The sequence below is a fragment of the Penicillium diatomitis genome (assembly GCF_028827545.1).
Source record: "Penicillium diatomitis strain IBT 30728 chromosome Unknown utg000009l_segment0_segment0, whole genome shotgun sequence".
Classification (NCBI taxonomy): domain Eukaryota; kingdom Fungi; phylum Ascomycota; class Eurotiomycetes; order Eurotiales; family Aspergillaceae; genus Penicillium; species Penicillium diatomitis.
In genome coordinates this window covers 476,544-501,673 of record NW_026623181.1, presented here as the reverse complement: position 1 = coordinate 501,673, position 25,130 = coordinate 476,544, and the positions used below count along the sequence as shown (strand labels likewise).

At 50.8% G+C, this 25,130-nt stretch overlaps 9 protein-coding genes across 9 annotated transcripts; 3 read left to right on the top strand and 6 right to left on the bottom strand.

The window, feature by feature from the left end:
- Positions 1–289: 289 nt before the first annotated feature.
- On the bottom strand, positions 290–2,900 carry N7539_006692 (elongation factor G; the record flags this gene model as incomplete). The annotated part of the gene is made up of 4 exons (XM_056936293.1): positions 290–344; positions 420–2,449; positions 2,518–2,629; positions 2,695–2,900. The coding sequence occupies 4 exons, from the start codon at positions 2,898–2,900 to the stop codon at positions 290–292; spliced, it is 2,403 nt and encodes an 800-aa protein (XP_056788228.1).
- Positions 2,901–3,469: 569 nt separating this feature from the next.
- Positions 3,470–3,958, bottom strand: N7539_006691 (50S ribosomal protein L36; the record flags this gene model as incomplete). Its single annotated transcript, XM_056936292.1, has 3 exons — positions 3,470–3,509; positions 3,578–3,612; positions 3,698–3,958. The coding sequence occupies 3 exons, from the start codon at positions 3,956–3,958 to the stop codon at positions 3,470–3,472; spliced, it is 336 nt and encodes a 111-aa protein (XP_056788227.1).
- Positions 3,959–4,550: 592 nt separating this feature from the next.
- Positions 4,551–6,344, bottom strand: N7539_006690 (threonine dehydratase, biosynthetic; the record flags this gene model as incomplete). Its single annotated transcript, XM_056936291.1, has 2 exons — positions 4,551–6,068; positions 6,174–6,344. 2 exons carry the CDS (start codon positions 6,342–6,344, stop codon positions 4,551–4,553), a joined length of 1,689 nt encoding a protein of 562 aa, XP_056788226.1.
- A 1,147-nt stretch (positions 6,345–7,491) lies between these two features.
- On the top strand, positions 7,492–8,250 carry rcf1 (respiratory supercomplex assembly factor RCF1; the record flags this gene model as incomplete). Its single annotated transcript, XM_056936290.1, has 3 exons — positions 7,492–7,532; positions 7,584–7,741; positions 7,823–8,250. 3 exons carry the CDS (start codon positions 7,492–7,494, stop codon positions 8,248–8,250), a joined length of 627 nt encoding a protein of 208 aa, XP_056788225.1.
- Positions 8,251–10,047: 1,797 nt separating this feature from the next.
- On the top strand, positions 10,048–10,587 carry N7539_006688 (MARVEL domain-containing protein; the record flags this gene model as incomplete). Its single annotated transcript, XM_056936289.1, has 2 exons — positions 10,048–10,283; positions 10,335–10,587. The coding sequence occupies 2 exons, from the start codon at positions 10,048–10,050 to the stop codon at positions 10,585–10,587; spliced, it is 489 nt and encodes a 162-aa protein (XP_056788224.1).
- Positions 10,588–11,261: 674 nt separating this feature from the next.
- N7539_006687 (Mitogen-activated protein kinase HOG1) lies at positions 11,262–12,962 on the bottom strand (the record flags this gene model as incomplete). The annotated part of the gene is made up of 8 exons (XM_056936288.1): positions 11,262–11,551; positions 11,620–11,698; positions 11,778–12,134; positions 12,208–12,307; positions 12,389–12,432; positions 12,538–12,667; positions 12,746–12,793; positions 12,865–12,962. The coding sequence occupies 8 exons, from the start codon at positions 12,960–12,962 to the stop codon at positions 11,262–11,264; spliced, it is 1,146 nt and encodes a 381-aa protein (XP_056788223.1).
- Positions 12,963–16,421: 3,459 nt separating this feature from the next.
- Positions 16,422–17,213, bottom strand: N7539_006686 (bZIP transcription factor; the record flags this gene model as incomplete). The annotated part of the gene is made up of 1 exon (XM_056936287.1): positions 16,422–17,213. One exon carries the CDS (start codon positions 17,211–17,213, stop codon positions 16,422–16,424), a length of 792 nt encoding a protein of 263 aa, XP_056788222.1.
- Positions 17,214–20,317: 3,104 nt separating this feature from the next.
- On the top strand, positions 20,318–21,571 carry N7539_006685 (uncharacterized protein; the record flags this gene model as incomplete). Its single annotated transcript, XM_056936286.1, has 3 exons — positions 20,318–20,511; positions 20,662–21,091; positions 21,152–21,571. The coding sequence occupies 3 exons, from the start codon at positions 20,318–20,320 to the stop codon at positions 21,569–21,571; spliced, it is 1,044 nt and encodes a 347-aa protein (XP_056788221.1).
- Positions 21,572–22,858: 1,287 nt separating this feature from the next.
- Positions 22,859–24,588, bottom strand: N7539_006684 (NAD-dependent succinate-semialdehyde dehydrogenase; the record flags this gene model as incomplete). The annotated part of the gene is made up of 3 exons (XM_056936285.1): positions 22,859–24,246; positions 24,315–24,402; positions 24,466–24,588. 3 exons carry the CDS (start codon positions 24,586–24,588, stop codon positions 22,859–22,861), a joined length of 1,599 nt encoding a protein of 532 aa, XP_056788220.1.
- Between the last annotated feature and the right edge of the window lie 542 nt (positions 24,589–25,130).

Sequence of the window (25,130 nt, the reverse complement as noted above, 5' to 3'; positions counted from 1 at the left end):
CTAAAGTACATGTCCCAGAACGTAGACGCGGAAAATGATGCAGTGCGGTGACCCAGAGCCGACGTAAAAAGATATCGGATCGTGAAAGGGCCGCACCAGTATTGAAACCATACTTTTGCTATGAAACAAAAATCTTCTTTGCATGGGGTTCACTGAAGTGGTAGCCAGAAGCACCATCTGGCCATGGTGGAGGGCGGATAAAAGGTCAGGAAGTAGTTTACAAGAGGAGAAAAGGAGGAGGTGGCCAGTGTTGGAAACTTCATGACGAAGCTTATGCTGACGAACAAGCTTATTTCTTGTTTCGGTCGGCCTGGGCCTTCTGGTACTTGGCGATAAGTTCCTTTCTGGAAGAGGGAGAATTTATGTTAGCATCGACTTCTACAGAGTGAAACGCAGTACCGCGAATCATGGAAACTTACTGGACTTGTGGAGGAGCCTTCTCGTAGTGGCTGAACTCCATCGTATATTCACCCTTGCCCTGGGTAGCAGCACGGAGGTTGGAGCTGAAGCCGAACATGCCGTTTAGACTGCAGTCCGCGTAGATGGTGAACTCATCAACACCAGTCTCGGTGTCGTTGATGGTAGCACCACGCTTGTTCAACAGACCAATGACATCACCTTGGAACTCAGAAGGAGCAGTGACCACAGTCTTCATCAAGGGCTCCAGGACGGCAGGGTTACTCTCAGTGAAAGCCTTACGGAAGGCTTGCTGGGTAGCGTTCTTGAAGGCCATTTCGGACGAATCAGTCATGTGAGTGGCACCATCGTTGATGACCATCGAGGTACCGAGCACCTTGTGGCCGATAAGAGGACCCTTCTCGCAAGAGATATTGAAACCCTTCTCACAAGCATACAAGAACTTCTCAGAGATACTGCCACCAACAACCTGCTGCTCGAACTTGTTCTCCTCAAGAGCACCGGTAGGCTCCATCCACCCCATGACACGGGCATAGTCACCAGCACCACCAGTCTGCTTCTTGAGCAAGTGATCGAACTCAACGCGACGACCAATCGTCTCACGGTATGCGACCTGAGGCTGACCAGTCTCACAGTCCACACGGTACTCTCGGCGCATACGCTCCACGTAGATATCAAGGTGCAGCTCACCCATACCGGAGATGATGGTTTGTTCGCTTTCGCTATCATAGGTCACACGGAAGGTAGGATCCTCACGTTGGAACCGGGCCATGGCCTTGGAGAAATTGGCGGCATCCTTGGTCTGCTTGGGCTTGATGGAGAGAGAAATGACGGGTTCGGGAACGAACATTGACGACATGCTGTAGCCGAGCTGGCCATCGGTAAAGGTATCACCAGAAGCACATTCAACACCAAACACGGCACAGATTTCACCAGCACCAATCTCGTTGACTTCCTCCATCTCGTTGGAATGCATGCGCACAATACGAGGGATCTTGACTTTCTTGTTGTTGCGAGCATTGAAGACGTTGGAGCCCTTGCGAAGGGTACCCTGGTAAACACGGATGTATGTCAACTGGCCAAAGTTACTCTCCTCCAGCTTGAAAGCAAGACCGACAAAGGGCAGGGAGTTGTAGGGCACAAGCTTCACGGAAGCCTCATTGCGCTTTTGGTCCAGGGCCAGGTTCTCAACCTCCGAAGGATTGGGCAAGAAATCAATGACACCGTCAAGCATGGGTTGAACGGACTTGTTGGCCAGAGCAGATCCCATGAAGACAGGAGTGAATTTGAGACCGATAGTGGATCGGCGAATCGCGGCGCGGAGCTGGTCTTCGGTAGGCTCGCCCTCATCCAGGAAAATCTCGGCAATTTCATCATCAACATCTGCGAGAGTCTCAATGAGCTTAGCCCGTCGTTCAATGGCAATGTCCTTGACCTTGTCAGGGATCTCTTCGGACTCGACAATAGTTTCACCACTCTCGCCCCTGTTGTAGAGGGCCTTCATGCGAATCAGGTCGACGACGCCCTCAAACTCATCCTCGGCACCAATGGGAACCTGGACTGCCGCAGCAGGCATCTTCAGCTTGGAGTTGATCTGGTCAATGGCCTTGAAAGGGTTGGCGCCCATGCGATCCATCTTGTTCACGAAGGAGATACGGGGAACATTGTAACGACGCATTTGACGATCAACAGTAATGGTCTGAGACTGGACACCAGAGACAGCACACAAGATCATGACGGCACCATCCAGAACGCGCAGCGCTCTCTCGACTTCGATGGTGAAATCAATGTGACCAGGCGTGTCAATCAAGTTGATATGGTACTTTTGATCAACACCTTGTTTATCCTTCTTGACCCAGTCACAGAAGGTGGCCGCAGACTGAATGGTGATACCCTTCTCACGCTCAAGATCCATCGAGTCCATTTTGGCGCCGACAGCATCTCGTCCGCGGACCTCGTGAATAGCCTTGATACGACCGGTGTAGAAGAGAACTCGCTCGGTACAGGTAGTCTTGCCGCTGTCAATGTGGGCCTGTCGATCGATAGATATACGTTAGAGACCGAGCAGATGAGCATTCGCATCGCAAGCATGTTACGTACGGCAATACCGATGTTTCGAACTTTGTCCAAGCGGGCGGCCTCGATGGGATCCAAATTGTCGATGATGGCGGCTTGCGACAAGCTATCGGGACTCGCAGCGGCAGCCTCGAGACTAAAGACAAGAAAGATTTAATTATTGGAACGAGGCGAGACCAAAGAAAGAGTAGTTTCACGTACACTGCAGCAGCACTGGCAGATGCGGCATTGCGGCGCTGTTCCCATTGCTTCAAAACCGACTGATAAGCCGGCGCGACTCCGGAGGGCCGCAAGGCGGCCGTGGATGCGCATCTCAGACGGAGAAGGCTCTGTGACTGAAAACGGGCAGTGCTGGTCAAACCAGACACAGCACGGTAGGGAAGCCGTGCAAGACAAGGGGTCCTCATGACGACAATCAACTCTCACCAAGATTGGTCAACTTCAAAACGATTTATCCTCGAGCGTGTTTTGACGGGAAAAAAAGTTCGGGGAAGCCAGGAACGGATCACGTGATATGCAGCCTCTCAGGGACGGCGAATTACAAGACCGCCTACAACGTACGAATGTTAGTCTATGGATGAACTGTGACGCTTTGATTGCAAATTTTATAGATTGTCCAAAGAGTTCGGCCTGAACCACAGCACTTAGAGCGCAGAAAAACGTGAATAAATCGTCAATGTAAGAAGACACTGAGATTCTTAAAAATCATGAGGACTGTATATGCTCGTAGTGAAGCTAGTGTACAAGTAATAAAACATCTGAGCGCCGTGAGAGTCCGCCACATTGAGACCGAATCGAAGATAAGAATGGGGTATTTTATGAGATCGACGGCGATTCATGACTTCAATGTGTGCGGGAAACTTTAGTCAAACTTAGAGTGTAGGGCGCTTCGCATGACGCTGAGATTCAATGCCGGACCAGGAGTATCGCCGTAGATGCGAGTCATGATTCTGAGAGCAAATTGAGAAGTCGATATTCATTTGCCTTGTCGTTGTTTATGCTTGGCATTCTTGGAGCTAGAGAACGGTCCACGAGTTAGCGAAGTCCGGGCGATGTAGACGTTGATAAGTCGGAGTATCCTCACCAGATGATGTAGACGCGATTCTTGCGGCGAACAGGCTAGAAAGCAGATATCAATTATCTTGGTCTGGAATGGTATCCTGTCGAGACAAATTCGACCCCAACAGGATGCTGGATTCCGTACCTTGCAGCCATCGCACAACCGCTTGACGGAGGAGCGGGTCTTCATGCCGCGGATCTGCTCGACCTGGCGACTCGCGCCGACTAAGGAAGCGACAGCATTGCCAGCACCTGCAGACGAATTCCGTAGCCTCGTGAGGCCATTCTGAACCATGTGTGAGAAAGGACGAAATGAAACGGAGCCGGGGATCGATCGGCGAGAAACGGCCGGAAGGAGCTGGCGAAGGGCGCTCGGCGCTCCGAGGACGGTGCGGAGCGAGAACATGGTGAACTGAGTAGGTTGAACTCGTGAATTTGCAGCTCAATGATCCTCAGGACTCTGCAATGGTGGTTTTGACAGAGAAGGACGTCAACCGGTAACGACGTCGTCGCTATGCTCCGCAATGGCCTACAATGGGAAGAATGTTGCCCGGGGCTTCTGTTTTGCCGAAATTCCGGGCAAGTCCAAAGAGCGGGTCCACATCGAAGAAGTGTAGAGGCACAGGTGATAAGATTGTTTACAGCACGCATTGTCTTTCAACTTCTCGAATTCAACTTAGCATTCATAAGATCGTGGAGTCCTAGCTCGATAGTCAAAGGAGCGGTTTGAATGTACAGCGAGCTGTGTTTTATACGGGAAAATTTATTCAAGAACACTGCTCAAGGCAGCTGATAATTTGAATTGGCCTTCCTGTAGTCTATCTCATAAGTGATGAACGCCGAAAAAAAAGGAAATGGGCATCAAGTCATTGTGCACGAGGACCGCTAACATCGAAGGAAGCAAAAAGGTATAAAAATGCGTCATAATATGTGAAAGGCCGATTACTTTTTGTTTTCTATGACCCGTGGCGAGACTGCTCTTCCAATCGCCAAACTCTTTAAGAGCGGAGGAAAGTGCGGTATGTAGGCGAGTCAGTATGCTCGCTGAAAGGATATCCCAAGTCTCTCAAGAAAGACTCCAAACCGTCTTTCTCCTCAGCTGGGCACTGAATAGCCGCAAGGACCTTACCCACGTCACCGCCGTAATTGCGGTAGTGGAAGAGAGAGATGTTCTGACTGGGGCGAAGCGTGGTCAAGAATTTCGCGAGCGCACCAGGTCGCTCAGGGAACTCGAACATGAAGAGACGCTCGTCGGCGACGTCGGAACGGCCTCCCACCATGAAGCGGACGTGACGCTTGGCCAATTCATCGTCGCTCAAGTCCCGAACGGACATACCAGCATGTTCCAGATCACCCATGATCTTCATGAGATCATCGCGCCCCGTTTGGGCAGACAATGAAATTCCCATGAGCACGTCGGCCGACTCATCACGAGCATAGCGGTAGCTGAACGCAGTCACCGCGTGAGGTAGAATGACTTCGACAAGCTTGAAGAAGGCACCGGGCTTTTCGGGGATATTGACACTCAGGAGAGCCTCCTTTTTCTCACCAAGAGCAGCACGCTCAGCGACAAAACGCAGTCTGTCGAAATCCATGTTGGCACCGGACGTCACCGCGACGAGCTCGCGGCCGGGGTCAGGGCTGGGGTTTCTGGAGCACCACTTCTTCAGTCCTGCGAGACTAAGTGCCCCAGCAGGCTCGATGACAGACCGGGTGTCTTCGAAGACATCTTTGATGGCAGCACAGATCTCGTCGGTGGAGACCTGGACTACTTCATCGATGACCTCCCGGCTAACCCGCCAAGTCTCCTCGCCTACAGTCTTGACAGCCGCACCGTCTGCAAAAAGCCCAACTTCCTTGAGGAGGACACGTTCACCGCCATGCAGAGACTGGGCCATGGCATTGGCTTCATGGGCTTCGACTCCAATGATTCTGACGTGAGGGGCAATGCGCTTCAAGTACACACCGATACCGGCGATGAGGCCGCCGCCGCCGACGCCGCAAAATACTGCCTCCAACTTCTCCAAGTTTGCCTGGCGCAGCAACTCCATACCAATGGTACCCTGACCAGCAATAACATAGGGGTCGTCGAATGGAGGGATGTTGGTCAAGCCGTGCTGCTTCTCCAATCGGTGTGCCTCTTCCTTGGCAGCATCGAAGTCGTTGCCGTGGAGGACGACACTGCCTCCAAGGCGAGCGACATTCAAGTGCTTAATAGCCGGTGTACCCTCGGGCATCACAATGGTCGCGGGAATGCGCAGGTGTCGAGCCGAATAAGCAACTCCTTGAGCGTGATTGCCAGCGGAGCAAGCCACCACACCCTTCCAACGCTGTTCTTGGTTCAGGTGGGCCATCTTATTGTAGGCGCCACGAAGCTTGAAGCTGAAGACGGGTAGCAAGTCTTCTCGCTTAAGGAGAACTCGGCTTTCGAGTCGATTGCTGAGATTGACGGCATGAGTGAGAGGGCTTTCGTCGATCACGTCGTATACTCGGGAGGTGAGAATCAATCTGAGATACTATGACAAATTGGGGGATATGATATTAGTGTCGGCACCACAGTATCAGTTGGCGATTGTGAGGGGAGTATCAATGATCTTCAGTGACCGCGGATATCTACTTACGTCTGGATACCCGTTTGGAAGCAGGAAGGCCTCCGGGATGCCCCAATTGGGAGGCACACCGGGGATACGCTCAGAGCGCTCGGATGGAGGAGTGGGCGCGGCGGAGTACTCGGTCAAAGCCAAGCCACTCATTTTGGGAGTCACTGGAGTTGTGACAGTTTCCTCAGACATGATGAAAGTTCCTGACTTCTGGCGCTCTCTCCAGGAATGAATTTGAACACCGGCAAAATTTTTGGAAGGAGAGAGAGGAGCACAAGAAAAATATGACCCAGACGGCATTGTTGCCCCTCTGACTCTTTTTCATGCGGAGGCGGCACCGCAATCGGAGCTTGACTTCTTATGTCATCCACCCAGGGTCGGGTCCTTGCTGGTTCTTCGTAGATCAATCAATTGATTGTAGTAGTTGGCTTGGAGGTCAATGATGAAGCTTCCAGTTCACGAATTGTATATACCTCTCTGGATTGTGAGAGGGGATGGATTCATGTACAGGATGGCCTGAGCTTGCAATTGAACAGTCTTCAAGTGATTATTACAGAGTTCTTATTTGTGCTAAATTCTCACCCTGCATGACCTGGGGGTTTGACCTCTGACTGGAGCGAATAAACGAAGGATTCAGCTGTTGCCATTTGCTATTGAGCGGCACACTTCCTTCGATGATAGAATCCATCGAGCGTACTTTTGAACAGGCTGATTCATTATTAGTGACGGTGAACTACCGAAAAGCTACCCTCAGCATGACGTGCTTATATTACGGTTCTACAGATGGGCTCAGATATCAACACGAGCGATAATTCGAGTCTTGTTGAACAAAGATTCTAGATCTTCCAATCCAGGATTCGCGAGTAAGACATGCCGTATTCTATCATGATAGTTGACCTTGATTGGATCCTTTGAATCAATGATTTCTCTTCGCCACCTCCGGTCATCTGATTAGATCGGGACAGTACTAAGACGAAATCGGGGTTCCTCAGATCTATAGTACTAGAGCGGGCTTCGTATGCCCGGTTGCACACCCCTTTGCCTTTACCGGCCGTCCTAAAAAGCTTCATAGCGCAGATGTAACTTGACCACTTGAAAATTATTCATCCCACATCTCGTCGTGAGCCTGTGATCTGAGTCTTGAACGGGGGTCTTGACTGAAAGGTCATTCTCAGACCAATTCCCGCGAGATACCCGCGAGGAAGAGCACCTCCGGACATACCATTGCCACCCTCGACGATAAGGAAGACCCGCCGCCGACTCGCCGAGTAGTCCGATCGCAATCCACCTGCGTACCGACCTCATCTTTCCCAACAAGCTCACGCGACTCACAGAAATCATGAATCGTTCACCGGTCCCTTCGTCTTTTGACGAGAGCCCGTAAGTCCTCTCATCTTGAACAAGGAAGAAGCAGCTTGTTGGACTACAGAGCCACGAGTCTGCGCGGTCGCGCAATGCCTTTTGGACTGGGATCGTTCCGCTTGAAGATGAAGAGCTAATCCCGATCCCTTTCGATAGCCAATTCAAGGAGGAGAGCGGTGCACAGAAGTTTACCCGACGTCTAAAGGAAGAGCCACTGATCCCCTTAGGTGAGTCCTCTGCTCTCGATCGCAATCCACTCCGTGTTACGGCATCGAAGGGCTGACCGTGCCGTCTCTCCCTCCTCTCAGGATGCGCCGCAACATGCTACGCCCTCTACCGTGCCTACCGATCGATGCGAGCCGGCGACTCTGCGGAAATGAACCGCATGTTCCGTGCGCGTATCTACGCTCAGGCTTTTACACTTGTCGCTATCGTCGCGGGTGGAATGTACTTTAAGACCGAGCGCCAACAGCGCCGCGAATTCGAACAGGCCGTCGAGGAGCGAAAAGCACAGGAGAAGCGTGATGCATGGCTCCGTGAGCTCGAGATCCGTGACAAGGAGGATCGGGAATGGCGTGAGCGTCATGCAGCTATCGAGGCAGCGGCCAAGGAAGCTGCTGGACAGAGGCCTTCTTCCAGCGAACCCGACGCTGCTCGGTCAGCGATCGAGCCTGCGGATCAAAAGTCAATCGGTGTGATGGATGCTGTGCGAGCTCTGCTCTCGAAGAAGGACTAGTGGAAGATGTATACAACTCGAATGCGTGCCGCAATTCTCCCTGTCTGAGGGAGTCAAAAAGTTCAGAGCACGTGTAAAAATACTTGGGGAGTCGCTGGGGTTTCGGAGTATCGTTTTGTACATAGGCCCTCCCATCTCCTTATAGGTCATATGACCTGGTTTTATTGATCTGACCATTACTTACTTGGCTGTGCTTCTCGAGACCTTCACAGAGTCACCGCCGTGTGCGCATCAAAGCTTGTGAGCTACGTCAATGGCTTTTTTTTCACCCCCTTTATACACAAATGTTGAAGACGGTCCTCTTGGACTCGGGATTTGACTCGATTGGCTTGTACCATGCGAGCCGCCAAACTCTCTCGTTTGCTTCACTATGATGGGGACAGTGCCGAGTCTGCCAGCTAGCTATATGAATGCAGGGAAGACCAGACAGAAACATTGACCGTAGACAAAGTATCTACTACTACCAGAATTGAAGATCACCCTTCATGTTCATGTTTCTTTAGCTCAATCAGCCAAACCAACGAATCCTCAGAAATAAGATATCCAAAGTCGGTCAGCACCCGGCGACAATCGGTGGAGTGATCGCCCGTTGAGGCACCCTTTTCGAGATGCCTCGGTTTCGTTCCATGTGAGATCGACAGTTGCCGAAGTCAACGTACTCGGCAGAACTCGCACAAACAAACATACGCATATACAAACTCTGAATCATACTCTATGCCAATGCCCCGTCAGTCTTTCCTTTTCGAAAGAATTGAAGTGTCTGTGTCCTGCAAGCCGAGCTGGGCCGCGAATTCAAGCTTTGCGATGTGGACTGGGGGAAGACAACATCTAAGCTCGAGCGTACTGATGGGCGAGCTATTGGGGTCCATAAATGCTGGAGGCCATCACAGGCCCAAATGGCCCTGAAAGAACCGCTCAGACTCCCATGGCGACCAGGATCATAGCAGGCTAACATGGCAAGCACAGGGCTCGCAAGCAGGCGGACCACAGATCCTTAACTTAGTTCCTCTGGCGGGATTCCGTGATCTACCGTCTCCCGTGGAGATTGAAGCCTAACATGGACATTTCTTTCCGCTCAAGATTGACAAGCTAGACTCTTGTCGGCTAGACTGGCTGAAGAGTTCGTGCTTGTCGCGATGGATAGTTCCAGATCTGAGGTTCCCATCACGTCATGGAACAGACGCCTCGGCTTGTAAGTGAGGAAGTTGGAAGTGCAGGAGGACACGGGATGGAGGCTGCTCGGGGCCCAGCATGCCCGAGGTCTCTCAATAAAAGAAGGGCAGTCTTGAGATCGGGAAACAATTGATGTTAGAAATACGGTTATATTGCCCCTGAATTTCTTGTTGAGAATTCTCAGCCTTGAGCTTCAACTTGAGACGACTTGAAAGGCCCCAGGGTGAAATCTACCGAACAGATTCCACGAGGCCTTCAACTATACTTGACAAGTCTGACAAGTCTGACAAGACAAATCATCCAGTCCTGCTGCTGTGATCCGTCTCGTTGACCCCCAAATTCCAATACAACATGCTCAATTGGGTATATCCAGTTCGCCTGGTTCAGGCGGCTCTCGCTCTAGCAACAATTGGCTTGACCGCGTATAGTTCGTCTCTCCCCCCCCCCCAGCTGCCATCCAACACAAACCAGGTCTCGGATCGATATCTTCAAGCTCCACAGATGGATCTTGCTGAGTAGCATATGTACCCAAACATCTAAGCCACTGCTAACAAGCCTCGTCTCCCCAACAAAGTTATCGCATCCCTGTACGATGGATGGTCCGTCTCAAACGTGATCTACTACATGTTATTCAATGGCTGTTGGACACTCGTCGTCGCAGTGCCATACCTTGGCCTGGCTCCGATCTGGCTCCCGCGCTTCTCGCATGAGGTTGTGATTCCCGCGATGGAGTTCGTGACCATGGCCCTGTGGCTGAGTGGCTGGATTGCTTTGGCGGTGTTGATCCCCAAGCCAAGTGCCTGCAATTATGGCAGCTGTCACGCGGTGCAAGCCTTGATTGTGGTGGCGGCAGTTGAATGGTACGTTCAAGTCTGTTGATGCTTCGCTTGAAAGACCCCTTGACTCTTTAGTCACTCTGGATCCAGAGTACATGTGGTCTGGTACCCGGAATCTTCAGGCCTTTGGAAACTGACCCCCAGGTCTCGTTTTCAACACAGGGCACTTTTCGCTTTCACCAACGTCTACGCCTTCCTGGATGTTGCGAATTCACGTCAAAACCATCGTCATGACCATGACCATGACCATGACCATGACCAGCATCAGCATCAGCATCAGCATCAGCAACCGGCAGTCTCTCAAGTGAACCCTGGCGAGGGCGCCTAGGGCCTGCCGCATGAGACGAGTGCGGTCGAGGCACACGTCGCGCCTCTGGTACAGTGTTGTTGTCTGACGTCAAAGTGAAATGGATGGCTTGGGATCGACATCGAGTGCATCGATGCATTTACCATTGTGTCGGGTCCTGGCATTTCGCTTACTGATTTGACAGTGTCGATCAATTGCGCTACTAAGGGATCTCCACCATTGATCGTGATGGAGAATATACACCTTTTCACTTTGAGCTGTCATTGGGACGGTCCGCTCGGAAGACACGGGTGGACGGTCACGGACTGATGAATTCATGGGGGTTTGTTTCTTTTCTTTCCTTTGTTGTTCATGTTTAAAGATAATGAGACCCTTTTAATGATAATGACGGTATTTTTTTTTGACCGGCAGTCCCGAACATGCGCGCTTTATCCAAGCTGTTGACGTTATGCCCGTCGATCTTGACCTTGATCGCAGAGTCTAAATTCCATGTAAGAGGATTCTCATCAGTGCTATCTGTGAAAGTCTACGATGTAGATTTACACTGGAAAGATCTTGGAGGGGTATATCACAGCCGCCATCGTATTCCGACTAATTATAGGTACTGACTCAAAACTCTCACATGGACCTACCGCAACTGGGTAAAGGTCCCCCCCATCTCAAAGAGGACAATTGAACTGATATACACAACAATATCAACCAAGATCCATCCCGTCAAAAGGCTCACTCAAATGAAAAGATCCGTCGTTCCTCTCTTTCATCCCAGGTGAATGCTCATGATATGCCAAAACCTCGGAATACATAATCTCCTTCCATGTGTCCGTGGGAAGGTCAGCTTCTAGTACAGACCAGTCAAAGGATAACGGTGCCACCGGTTCATCCTCTGGATCGTGATATGTAGCCAGGTAAGGTGACTGGAGAGCATCGACAGCAGACATTCGTTCTTGGGGATCGTAGCGAAGAAGTTTGTCTAGTAGATCCGTGGCTGGGGATATAATCAATGTTAGTTTGGAAGAGAAATGACAATGTCTGAAATGGATGAGGGGAGCCCACCTTTTTTGTTGCCGTCTGGAATGATTGAGGAGAATGATTTTCGAGGTCGCTCAGGGAGCGACTCGATGAATTTTAAAGTCTGTTCAAGACTGTGTTAGCGCGTTTTGCCTGGGTGTCAGAAGACCGACCCAAAGACAAGAGGAAATATTGGAACTTACATTAGGGCTTGAAATGTTCTTGACCACATGCTCGGGTGGACTTCCCAGCACCTCCGTAATAATACAAAATTGATGAACGTGGTTTTTGCCCGGGAACAGAGGCTTGCCCGTCAACATCTCCGCGAGAATGCAGCCGACACTCCAAATGTCCACTTTCTCGTCGTATTGTCGCCAGGTGAGCATGATTTCGGGAGCTCGGTAGTAGCGAGTGGCCACATAGCCGGTCATGTCTTTTTCCTGCATGCGAGCCAAGCCAAAGTCGCATATTTTGAGATCGCAATTTTCATTAACGAGGATATTGCCGGGTTTCAGATCACGATGGACCACACCGGCGGAGTGGACGTATTTGAGGCCGCGCTGAAGGTCGTGCAAGGTTAGCAAGAAGGACATTTCCGAGTCAATTGAGGGGAGGATGGCGGGGACAAGATACCATTATTTGATATAGAAAGTATTCGGTGAATTGATTGTCCATTCTCTTAGTGTTGAGGAGAGTGTGGAGGTCTGTCGCCATGAGATCGGTAATAAGGTAGCTAATAAGAGAAAGGCATTAGCGTTCCTTGTCCCAAGGCGGAGGATATTAATGGAATGGTCACACAATGAAGTATACGTACATTTCCTCCGAGGGAGAGATGAAGATGTCCTTTAAATGAATGATCTAGATTCAGAGATCAGCAACCATTCCATGTCACATTCCCAACCATCTCAAGAGTCCTGGCCGATCCCCGAATGGCTGCTGGAATCAAAATGGAGGCCGACTCACATTTTCATGCTGAAGATGTTTCAATAATTTGATCTCGCGGTACATATGTTTGGCGATGTTGGCAGTCTTGAATGGTTCAGGCAATTTTTTCACTGCTACTGTTTGGTGACCGATTTGGTCTCCGGCAGAGCTGATGATTTGGTCAGAACTGCCTGAGAAGATGCGGGTGTTTAGATCCTGAGTCGGAAATTGCCCAGGAATGACCTACCACACAAGCCCAGTGACACCCATGCCTACTGGCTGAAGTTGTTGATATCTGATAGCGCGATGACAGATATTTAGTCAAGAAGTTGAATGAACGGGGGGATTTTTGGGGGACAGCCTTACCTCTCAGTCGTTTCAAAGAGGACGCCCATGATTTCTCTTTTTTGAAATTGAGCGAGGCCTCGAGAAGTGGACGGAGAGTGATCCAAAGGCATGATCATGATGTAGATCGGACGGGGGGGGGGCCCTAAAGCAGTATGTGCTTTTGAGGATGTTGATGGTTGTCGTTTTAACTTTTTAACTGTTACGGATGATTCCTGATCTGATATCTGGATAAGTGGTATGGCTTGAGGTGGTTATGTTGGTAGTGGTTAACACGTAAGGTAAGGAAGTGGAAGGAGAAATGTATATGAATATGATGAGCCACAAGCTTGTGCGAATGGACCCGGGGTCCAGTATTATACCAGCGCCACTCATCAAGCTGTCGACGAATTGTTCCAGCATTTGGATGAACCTTATGGGTTTGCCCCACGGGCTGAGACGGGCGGAGAGGCTGCATTATCCGCCACGGCCCCGGTTGACGTTTACTAGCATGAGCTATGATTGGAACCCAGTGTGTCTTGAGAAATTGACTTTGGTACATGATTCTTCAGGCAGTAGTCGAACTGACCTCAGCTTTACCTATGTGTCTGTTTGGTGGAAGCAGAAGAGCACAATATCTCTCTGCGCGGTACTAGTACCGTTTACTATCAAACTACTGCTCTCACCGAAGTAGGGCTGGGTACTGTCCCTACTGACCTGACTCCTTACTGTACCTCCTACCTAAGGTACCTGTCACTGGTCCGTACCGAGTAAGTTGTCCTTCTCCGCAGTGGAAGACTGATCCCTGTTGAAGCTCTCCACCAGTCAAGGACCAGCCTCACTCACGCGCTGTTTGAGAGACCGGCCCCTCATGGCCTGGCATGCCGGAGATGATAGAGCATACGGGGGTGATTGGACGGGCAGTCTTTCTCGGGACAGGACACAGCAGTGACAGCACCACAGCTGACAAGGCAGTGATCGAGTTTGGCACGGGTACTTTTCGCCGACTGCTTTGTCACCTTTGGCTTTTAGTAAAGGTGCAGGAAGGTCCCTTCCCCACAGGTCTGTGGCAAACGTCGCTGTCATCGCTGAATGGACCAGGACCGGAGGCATGGTGGAGCATGATCGTCCGTGTCATTTCGAGAATCGCTTTCGAGGAAAATGTGGTTATTGGGGGTCATGAAGGAGATTGGGTCTGAATAAGGCTTCCGAGGAGGTCATCTTTTTTGTTGGTTTTTTGTTATTTTTATTTTTTTCTTCCTTTGGCCGGGGTTTGAAAAATCCATCGATAAAGATATCATGTCTTGCACGACAATCTATAAGATTCGATGGCTCTGTTAGTCTCCACTCTCCACTGGTCGGATGGTCCAAACTCCAAACTCTGGCCCGCGGGCGGCTATCGCAGCCGGCCGTTTGAGTCGAGCCCGTTTGACTTTGTGGCGTTTATGACTACTCCAACAGCGGGTCCAGCACTGGACTTTTCGCACTCCAACCGCAGCCGTTCCGGGACTGGAAACCGTTTCCGGCGCTCCCGTCTGAGATGCATGGGCCATGATCTGCTTTTCTCCAGCGCGGGCTCCATTACTGGTTGGCAATCTTCTCCAGCGGGAGAATTCCTCGTAGAAGTGGACAGTTTTCTGGAATAGATGAAAATGGGGTCCATGCGTGAGTACATATCTTGTCAATTATGTATGATGACACTACTACCGTACAGTTGGGGGGAGAGTCGCGATAGACGGGTTGTACCAGGTTGACTTGCCTCATCAAGTCAGATGCCGCGGAGATTGAGAGCTACGGTCGCCCGAGTACGTTGACGTGTATACTTTGGTCGAGTCCGTTGATTCCATCCACTACCGAGCAGGTACATAAACACACGAGATTTCGTACAGCACGGTTTGCTTGTTGCTGTCAGCCTCTAGATTTCAGGGCCCACTCAGTGTACTTGTGAAGAGCCCAAAAAAAAAACCAGATGAACAACTGCGCGAAGGAGTATATACTGCTCAGTACTCAGTCCTACCTCGGCCCATTATATGAGCTCTACTACTCTCTTCTTACCGACTACAATGACAACAGTTGCCCTAAAAGATGGGCAAGCAGTCGGTACTAGGTAGTAGATCAGAGGTCAATAACACTGACTCGATTCCATGGGTACACCGGGGACACCCTCTGCGTTCCCGGACAACCATCGGTCTGTGGACAAGGACCCGAGCTTCCTAGATACTGACTTAGTGGTAACTACTAGCTAGTAGCTAGTAGCTACTAGCCACACGTCTACTGGAGCTGGTACAACCGAAACCTCCCAAAACATCTCAACTCACCATTTCCACCCCATTAAACAGTGTTATGAGCTCCACTGTCCCCAGGTCAGAACCTCGTCAAAGGAGCCTCTTGGCACACGGACACGCCACGCGTCCTCGCAGGACATGGACTACTACAAAAGACAAAAGATACCAAAGTCCATGATCGAGGTATCAAACCAGCCACCCAATCAGCAGTTGCTCCATGCCGTCGGGCGCAATTCGATTGATATCATATCCGTGTAGACACCCATGTCGGCATGCAGAAATGAGAGAAGGTGACGAGCTCGGCTCATACACGGGCTGGGTGTAGTAGTCTCGACCGCGGGTCAGAATCCCGTGACCCGCAATGGCTGGGGCCCTGCTACCTACATCAGTACTTGGGAGATCGTACATTATGACTCAGCATACTACGTAAGTAACTTCAGTAGGTTCCAAGGAACCTACCGTCACGTATGATACCTATATGCAAAACGTGCTAGTAGTCAGGTTCCTACACTACTACCGTACCTTTGCGTACTTGGAGTCCTCCCAGCACAGTACAAACTCCCAACTCCCAAATGAATGGATAACCGCCAAGCTCGATAAGGTATGACGCCGTGCCCGAGATCACTGACAGTGGGATGATCACTTCATCCTGATTGGCAGGATGTTTCCTCCGCCAAATGGGGCGAGTGCAGGATGCGTAATGCGCTGGAAAGGATTTGACAGCTCCGCCAAGATTGGAATTGTAGGTGGACTATCAGGGTTCCTACTCGCCGAGGTTGGTGTTTTATCAGATCCTGGAAAGCGGATGGGCGAAGAAACTTGAAGAGTAAAATGAGGGGGGAAGATCTCCTTCAAATGGAAAGTGCACTCGGAGGGAAGTCGGTACAGTTGTTGTTATTTTTGTGTCTTGCACAGTATGGTAGCTTTACTGTGGCGACACAAACCCGACTCCTAGTCGGACCACAGAGCAGCAATATGTGCAACATGAGCATAGGTTTTTCTTTGGGGAGAACGGCTACGTCGTGCTAGGGAGGGGTCCAAGCAAACCCCAAAAGATCGAAGAAGTAAATCAGAAATTGCCACCCAGGGCAACTTCCGTATATTCTGCGTTGGTGGTAAATGGACAGGGTCATCATATCACAGCCAATTCTCGACAGCGCCGCCAAAAGCAAGAAAGGAATGTGTATAAATAATCGTAGTCATGAAAGAAGAAAAGATACCAAACAATACAAGGCCAGAAGAAGAAGGTCCAACAACCGGAGCAATGCAACCCGGGATGGGGATCAATATGCAGAATGGACAGGGACGGCAACGCTAGGAAATGTCAACAAGATTTTCAAACATGGTCTCCGAATAGCCCTGCACAAGATTCATGTCAGACGACAGAGCAGCACCAGCAGTACCAGCAGTACCAGCAGTACCAGCCGCAGCAGCCCCGAAGGAGTCGAGAGGTCTTCTTTCCCCGCCTCCCGCAAAGAATGCTGACCCGTCCGGTTGGCTCTTGGTGGCAAACACGGGCGAGATGCTTGCGGCTGAAGCGGGACTCTTGCTCAACACCTGCTCCGTCATCCGCGCCAGTTGATAGTTGATGTGAGGATTGTCGCATTGCGCATGTTCGAAGATCATGTTTTTGAGGCACCATAGTTTGTCCTTGAGAAGGCCCACTTCGGATAACAATGCATCGCGTTTTCGCGTCTCGAAATTGAGGATGCTTTCCATTCGGGAGTGTTCCTTTTTCTTCTTCAGCCTGCATTTGTTGGCGGAGATGCGATTGCGCTCCAGGTGTTTCGCTCTCTCTGGGCTGATGGTTTCGGTGGAGGAGGAGAGGGAAGAGAGTCGACGAGTTCGTCGGGTTCGTTGGGCTTGTGGTGGTGGTTGTGAAGGGGCTGCATCAGGATTGCCTGATTGTGTCGCCTCGGCTTGTTGATAAGATGGCTTTTGGAAAAATTTTGATTCATGTTGTTGGTCCGAGGAGTCTTCGTAGGGAGGTGTCAGGCTTGAGAGCCATGGCAGCTCAGCTGGATCGATAGACTGCGCTGGCAATGGACCATTGGCAGAGGTGTGTAGAACGTTGTCAGGGTTGGAGGCGAGCATGAAAGTTGCCATTGTTGATGAACTTTGACTCGAAATCCCTCGTCTCACCCTGCACAAGATGAATTTCTGGGTTGAGTTGCAAGACCCTTTGGGATAGCGGCAGCAACAAGATGTGACCTGGACCACGGGTGTTGCAATACCTGTCGTCAAACGGATGGGGCACGAAAATCGTTTCAAGCTTGTTTGAACAGTCCGGGCATATAGCTCTTAAATACCTGTACCACTTGTCCAAGCATCAATGCGCCTGTCACGCCTGTCAAAGTTTTTCGTTGAGAACCACCACTGCAACGAGAGGTCGAGACGGCAGGGAAAGCCCTGCCCCGACAGTCTGGTAGATGACGATATGGAAAGGAGCAACTTCACGCACGGTCCTGAACATCAGGAAACCTCCTCCTGATGGGGGATGAGTGACGCCTGAAACGCAGATCATCCCCGCTGTTGCACCTTAACTTGCCGAATGTCGATGAGGTCTCACCACATCTACAATCGCGGATGTATTACCCGTCTGCACCGCGCCGGCCAGTTGGGGGTCGCATCGTGACGCGTTGACCTGATGTCCTCCCCGGTTTGACCGTGGATGGTTGAGAAGGTCATTGGCGGAGTGCCGACGCGCTGTTAGCTCGCAGGTACGGCGGCTGCACCTCTGGATCGCTGACGCACAAAAGACTTGGCACTGGAACCTTCTTATTAGATTTCATGGCGAGTCGGCGACCAACAAGACTATCGGAGAACGACTCCATGATCTCCATTTCTGCTGTCCGGCCGAGGCCAATGAATGCCCGTGAACTGTTTCCGTGGCGGAGCCTCTGTTGTGGACCCAAAGTACATCTGTTGACAAGTACAGAGGCAGGATTTTCGATTGTCAGGACCTGGGTGGTAAGGGAGTAGTACTAGTACTACTAAGCTAAGTTACTCGTAACTTGTTACTAACTTACTACCTATCCAGATGCTCATTGAACAAAACCGAGAGTGCTACTTTCTATCATGCATCTGCCGTGGAGACGGCAGCCACGGGAACTTTTGTCTTGAAGTCCGTCGAGCTTCTATGACAGATGATTCTAGATTCGCAGCATTACCCGCGACGACTAGGCAGTAGCTGCGAGGATCTAGTGTCATATTGGAAAATAAACTTTCCCATTGAGGCCATCATGACCTGAGCGCCAGTGTCTTCTCCCGCCAGCAACCGTGCCTGAGAAACGGTCCCCGAGAGGGACATTGTCCAGGTTCCCAAGGATCGTTCCTTTGATCGGTCTTGCCACATCCCATGCGGGGGTGTTATCTGGATTCTTTGGTGCAAAACAAGTCCTCGAGACCCGGATCCTGTATTCAGGATCACAGTGCATCTAATCCGCAGGCCGGCTCAATAGACTCTGCTACCGTGCTCTGCAGCACCGGTACGCGCGAGATACCTACCCTTGACCATGCATTATGCATATACTTCGAGGCATGCACTGCCGGCTCGAGGACTTGGTCAGTCGCATTTTTCAAGGTCAACCCCGCAGGCAGCTGGGAGTTGGTCTTGTCAAGGCCCACGGCTCCTTGATCGAGCCAGCTTCGATTCAGTGCTCACTTGCTGCATGACGGGAATGCGAGGTGGGGGCCTGGAGCGCTTGACACAAAGCCTGGGGGTGAGACTGCTCAGGCTCTCTGTGCATCAAAGACAAACTGATTCAAGAAATATGCGTCAATCTTTCGTCAGTAGACTCGAGCAATTCTACGACACTCCTGAGCAGGCCTTCTGCACGAGTAATGGGACGATGCCGGCCATGAACAGCGTCCACGAACATGTCATTGCGTAGGCGAACACGAACGAAAGCTCCGCCTAGCTACCTGACGAGAACTTGAACACGCCGGAAGGGGAGGTGTTTACAGTTCGAGTGCAATCGCTTCTTTGTCTTCTGGCAAGTGATTGGACGTTGATACTGGCCACGAGTCGGCTTGAGAGAGACCCTGACGTCAAAGGATCGATTGAGACTGTGAATATGAACGGAATGTACGCAGTCGCGGAACGTCTTCCTGTCAGCGCGTATCGGTGTCTCATCACCTCGTCGGGGAGCGGCACCTCGTGATGGAGTCAATAGAACCAACAGCGACCAGGCTTCTGCAATTGACTAAACGATGTCCAAGTTCTACACACGCCTCGGCCGCAAGATAGTCAGCGATTTCCATGCACATTACATGCGCACTTTGTAAACCAGTCAAATGAGAAGCTGATCTTCAGATATTGCACACTGCACGTGACTTCGCTTTGATCGAGATGGGTGACCGAAGGAACGCTGCAAATCAAGACGATAGGCGCGGTCCGCAGCTTGGCTTCCAAACAGGAGAAGAGTGGGATCATCATACCTATACAGTCATATGCCAGTGTCTCGCAGTTGCAGACCCGATGCTTAGCAACAACACTACCAAAGGTATGCGACTCCGGTCTGAACCCCTTAACGAAAAGCCACACTCCAGATGAGAGGCTAGGGAGCCCGCAAGGCTCAAAGCTCCGGATTCACCGAGAGGAAAATCTTCAAATCTTACACATGGCAATGGCAATCCACCATGAACCGCTCAAATGATCTCACGTACGCACCCTCCCTGGGAAGTGCCAGGCGCAAGTGGCTGTGAATGAGCCCAAGGCGAACACAACATGTAATTTCGCAGACCCTTGGCGCAACATGACACGCGCGGAGGCTGTTTGGCGGGGGAGCAGCACTCGACCAAGAGTCGACACTACTAAGAATACTTCGCCCGTCCAACAGAATGCGACTCACGGACGCCGCCAAGACTTACATGGCTGAGCACCGCCCTTCGACGACATTAGTGGGAGGTCGATGTGAATGCCCATACAATTTCAGTGGATTGTCGAGATTTTAGCCCCCAAATTTCTGTCAAACCGACAACTTCATCCATAAGCACGGACTGAGAACATTGCTCTGCTGGTCACGATGGAGAGGACGACATACAAAAAGGACTGGAAGAAGCTTCGGACGTGGAGAGCCACATTTATTGAACGAAGCCGAACTTACAACTACGTGCACTGAGCAACGTCGACCTTAAGTCTACCGACACAGACATCCCAGACCGACCTGAGGCCTCGAAGATTCAAAGGCTCAAAGACTCAAAAAAAAATGTTCAGTAAACGCTGGGATGAAGAAGACGATCAATTATACTTGTCCAACGCACTCGGCTTGAGCGCTTCCCTGGCCCAAGTGACATTACTTGCTGTTCTTGTGGTCAAGATATTGAGACGGGGAGCACAGGGCCTTGGTAAAGGTCTCATTCTTCGCAGATCATACCTTGTCTCCTGCATCGTCTACTTCCTGTGAGTATGAGATACAATTTGCCAGTGAACTACATCCGGGCCGGCCGGCAATCTTTCTAAAGTCAACAGGGTTTTGGCGACGAAGACTGTCGGCTCATTCTATGACTTTATCATAATATTATGCTTATACCTACATATCGTGTCAAATAGAACAAACGTCACCGCGACGGTTTACTACGGTCTTTACTTTTCGGATCCCGAGCGTCCGATCCATTCGGCCGTCCTTATTATTGAGCAATTCGTATACCTTTTCGCGACTTGCACCACCTTCTATCTCCTTTACCAGCTAGTTTTGATCTTTCGACGCCATGACATAGGCCGGTCACCACGCACACTGGGTCGCATCCACGGCGTCTGTCTCATCCTCATCGGCCTAGGATGCATGTTGGAGTGGGCACTATACACTGCGTCTGAAATCATAGGCTATTGGACCGTGACAAACAAGCTTCGTGTCACGTATGTAGCCTATCATTGGTGTCAATGTGCCCGCGAATTCGTGCAATGGCTGGCAACATCCGAAATCCTGATTTGGGCTGTGATCGTGACCATCCGATCCTATAAAATGGATCGGCGAATGAAGGTATGTGCAGCAGAGCTTATCCATCATTCAAGTACTCAGGATCCCGATCGGCTGATCTAGTATGCTCGTACCCTGCTGCAGCTCCCTGCAATCTATTTCCTGGCGGCAAGTCTTTCGTTCTTTGCGGTCAATCTAGCCGATGCAGTTTTGGCAATCGACATAGGCATTGTCGCGTATCTGAACCACAGCATCCCATCTAATCGCTTCGCGATCTCCAACGGAATGACCATGCTTGGTCTTGTGTGCTTTTTCATCGAATATATTTGCTTTCTGCTGTGCTTCTCACGTCTTGCTCGAGAGAAATTCATGGTGGATTCTCTCGCTGACAGGGCGAATACTTCTCACTATCGAGTCGCATCTCAACCTTACCCCTACGAGCATATTTCAGCTGATCCGCCAAGATATGTGGAGCGGCCTTTCGAGCTTGATTTTCACTATCCGAGGGAACTTGATTCTCACCACCTGAGGGAACTTCATTGATTTCTGGACCTGTAGCCGGAATCATCCTGATCTAACAAAGAGCTTTTGGCATTGAACATCTGGTCTAGACTAAGTGTGCTTGATAGCGCAGTTCAATATCATTTCCTCTGAGTCTATTAATTATCATCGCAGAAGGGCGATCTACTTTCTACCTAGGCTTTGCGTCGGATTCATCACATGTGTATAATTTCTAAACTACTGTACATGGATCTCAAGAGTAGACAAAATTGCTGATCTATCTTGCAATCTGCTCATCAATATACCGTCGCATGGTATCGAATTCAGCCTTTCCCGTCTGCATACCAGTCAGCATCTATCAGTTTTTTAGTAGACACACCGCCAGGCCCTCGAGTAGAATTCGCATTCCAAATGCGTTTCGCAAGTACAAACTTACTGAGATTAAATAGCGTATATGTGACTGCAAAACACGGGTTATTTAGTCTTCACGTCCTCTGTACCTTCGCAGCACCCGCGAAGCATATCAACCAAACAGAGAGAGGAAAAGACCTACCAATTCAGAGACATGTCTATTCCGTTCGAACTCCTGCCGGGCGTACAATCTCAGTTCATCTCTCGTTTGAGAAGGTGGAGCCTCTATTGGTATCTCGGAGCGTCAGAATCAGATATTCACAAAGTAAAAATTCAGGGCCAAGCAATCTCTTCTTACTGTATAGTGCTCTCACAATCTCACGCCATAATGAGAGGACCCTTTGTCTTTGGATAAACTAAAAGAGAATCGCATTAGTCTCCGTGCATTGCGGGATTTATCCGGAATGTACTTTGGAATCCGAGGCCGGAACCTTGTGGGCTTGTCTACTTACATGATCTAGACTGACGGCGGGTTTCTTGAGCTTCGATGTTGGCGCGCGGGACACGGCCGCCAGTCGAGTGATTGTTGGGCGCATGAGCGCAATGTGAGGTTCAGGATACACGCTAGGACAGCCAACAAGATATGTTGGTGTTTTAAGGTCAAGCCTGTGTGTTTGATAGCTTCTCAGTATTGCTTGCGATAGGGTATGAAGTCATCGAGGGCGGCGAGACCCTCTCGAATGGCCGATGATTTGCTTGTCACGTGACTGATTGATTGATTCACGCCATGAGTCCTCTGAGATCAGCCTCATCTCGAGACGAGAGAGCGACGATGATTTTTACGATTCAGGAAAAGATCAATGCGGACGAACTGAACTGTCATCTATATCTACGGGGGAATGGTAACAATACAACGTCTCAAATTTGAATATTACATGTTATCATATCCTTTTCATGACACTAGGTCCAGGCCAAAGCTTACCCCTGTAGAGGCTCGCCCATTCCGCCAAAGGTCACGCTCTTGACGGTCATAAACTCATCAATACCATACTTGCTGCCCTCGCGCCCGAATCCACTTTGCTTGACACCTCCGAATGGTGATGCAACATCACTAATCAGTCCAGTGTTGACACCAACCATACCAACCTCTAACGCCTCGGCAACGCGGAAGATGCGACGCACGTCGCTGCTGAAGAAGTATCCCGCGAGACCAACTTCAGCCTTGTTCGCGAGCTCGACAACCTCCTTCTCACTATCAAATGGGAAGAGCCCAGCCACGGGACCGAAGGTTTCCTCTGAGGCGAGGAGCATATCCTTGTTCATGCCTGTCAGAACCGTGGGCTCGTAGAAGTTGGGTCCGAGCGCAGACGCCCGCTGTCCACCAACGACCACCTGAGCGCCCTTGGACGTGGCGTCCTGAACGTGTTCATGGGCCTTTGCGGCGGCCCGCTCGTGAATGACGGGTCCATGGGTGACGCCTTCGCCAAAGCCCGCGCCGAGCTTGAAGTCCTTAACCTTGGCGGTAAATCGCTTCGCAAATTCGTCGTAGATACCGCTTTGAACATAGATGCGGTTGGCGCAAACGCAAGTCTGGCCAGAGCTACGGAACTTCGAAGCAATAGCACCATTGACGGCAGCATCCAAGTCCGAAACATCATCGAAGACGATGAAAGGGGCGTTTCCACCCAATTCCCATGACACCTTCTTGATTGTGGAGGAGGCCTGCTTCATAAGGAGACGACCGACGTTGGTGGATCCTGTGAATGAGACCTTGCGCACCTCTGGGTGAGTCGTAATGAGCTCACCCACGGCGGCGGTGTTCTCCGAGGCAGTGACAATGTTGACGACACCCTTGGGAATGCCTGCTCGATGCGCCAGCTCAGCGAGCGCATTAGCAGTGAAAGGAGTCTCGCTTGGAGACTTTGCGACAACAGTGCACCCGGCCGCCAAGGCAGGCCCAATCTTGCGCGTAATCATGGCCGCGGGGAAGTTCCATGGAGTCAACAGGCCACAAACACCGACAGGTTGCTTGATCGTAATGACTCTGTTGCCCGGCACCGACGCTGGGATCGTGTCACCGTAAGTGCGAGGCGCCTCTTCACTGAACCACTCGAAAAAGCTGGCGGCATAGTTGACCTCGCCCTTGGCATCTGTCAGAGGTTTTCCATTCTCCCATGTGATCAATTTCGCCAGATCTTCCGCGTTGTCCATCATGAGTTGGTACCATCGACGCAGCATGCGCGCTCTCTCGCGAGCGAGGGTTGTGCGGAATGACGGGAAGGCCTCCGAGGCAGCTTGGATCGCTTTTTCGACGTCGCTCGTGTCGAACTCTGGGCATGTGCCGATGAGTTTCCCCGTGGCAGGGTCTGGATGAACCAAATAACCTTAGCACTCCGTATGCACAATTGGCTTTGTCTCCATGGACCGTCCTTACCGTGGACCTCGAAGGTCTTGCCAGACTTGGCGTTCACCCACTCGCCATTGATGTAACACTTTTCGATAAACAAGGACTGATCTTTGAGCTATGTAGCTTATGAGCACTTGTCCAACGTCAATTAATTGATATGAAGCGAGGTCAAGCTTACCTCAGGCCGATTGTGTCCCGTCGTGTATAGTCTCCTGGCAACAGGAGGAGGAGGAATGGAATAAGGGTAGCGTAGACGAGGCCGAAGCAATTGCCGGGCGACTGGCCGAACAAGGCGGTCCATTGTGAGGTTTTAGTGAAAAGGTTCACGAGTATACAGGCGAGAAAACGAAGAGTAGTCTGTGTGCAAGAGGGTTGGCGGTGTCAGACAGAAAAAAGGAAGTCTGCGAGGGGTGGTGCGATGGGGAAAGCTAGTTTGGAGAACAAGTCGCTATCGCGCGGGAAAAAGGTCTGGCCTCTTGTGCTTTAAGTAAAAGACGGCGCTTAATGGAGATCCTTCGATCGAGCCGAGAAATGCCGAGAAGTATAGCTGGAGACTCAGTCACGGCGATGTGTCAGAAGTTGTCCTGGTCTGGTTACTTGGAAAGGAAACTGAAAGTACAGCGGGGACGGACAAGAAAGCTGGGGAAGTTCGTGCCCGTTGATGTCATTCCTGAGGGGTCCTACAGTTAACTGGTTTTCCTCACACTGTACAAGGGAAATGTCTACAGACAGAGTGGCAATCCCCAAAATTCGTTATTCAAGAAAGCCTCACATACAGATCTACTGAAGGTCTCTGTGCTGTACACGCGTTGAAATAGATCAACAGCCATCACTATTGCAGGC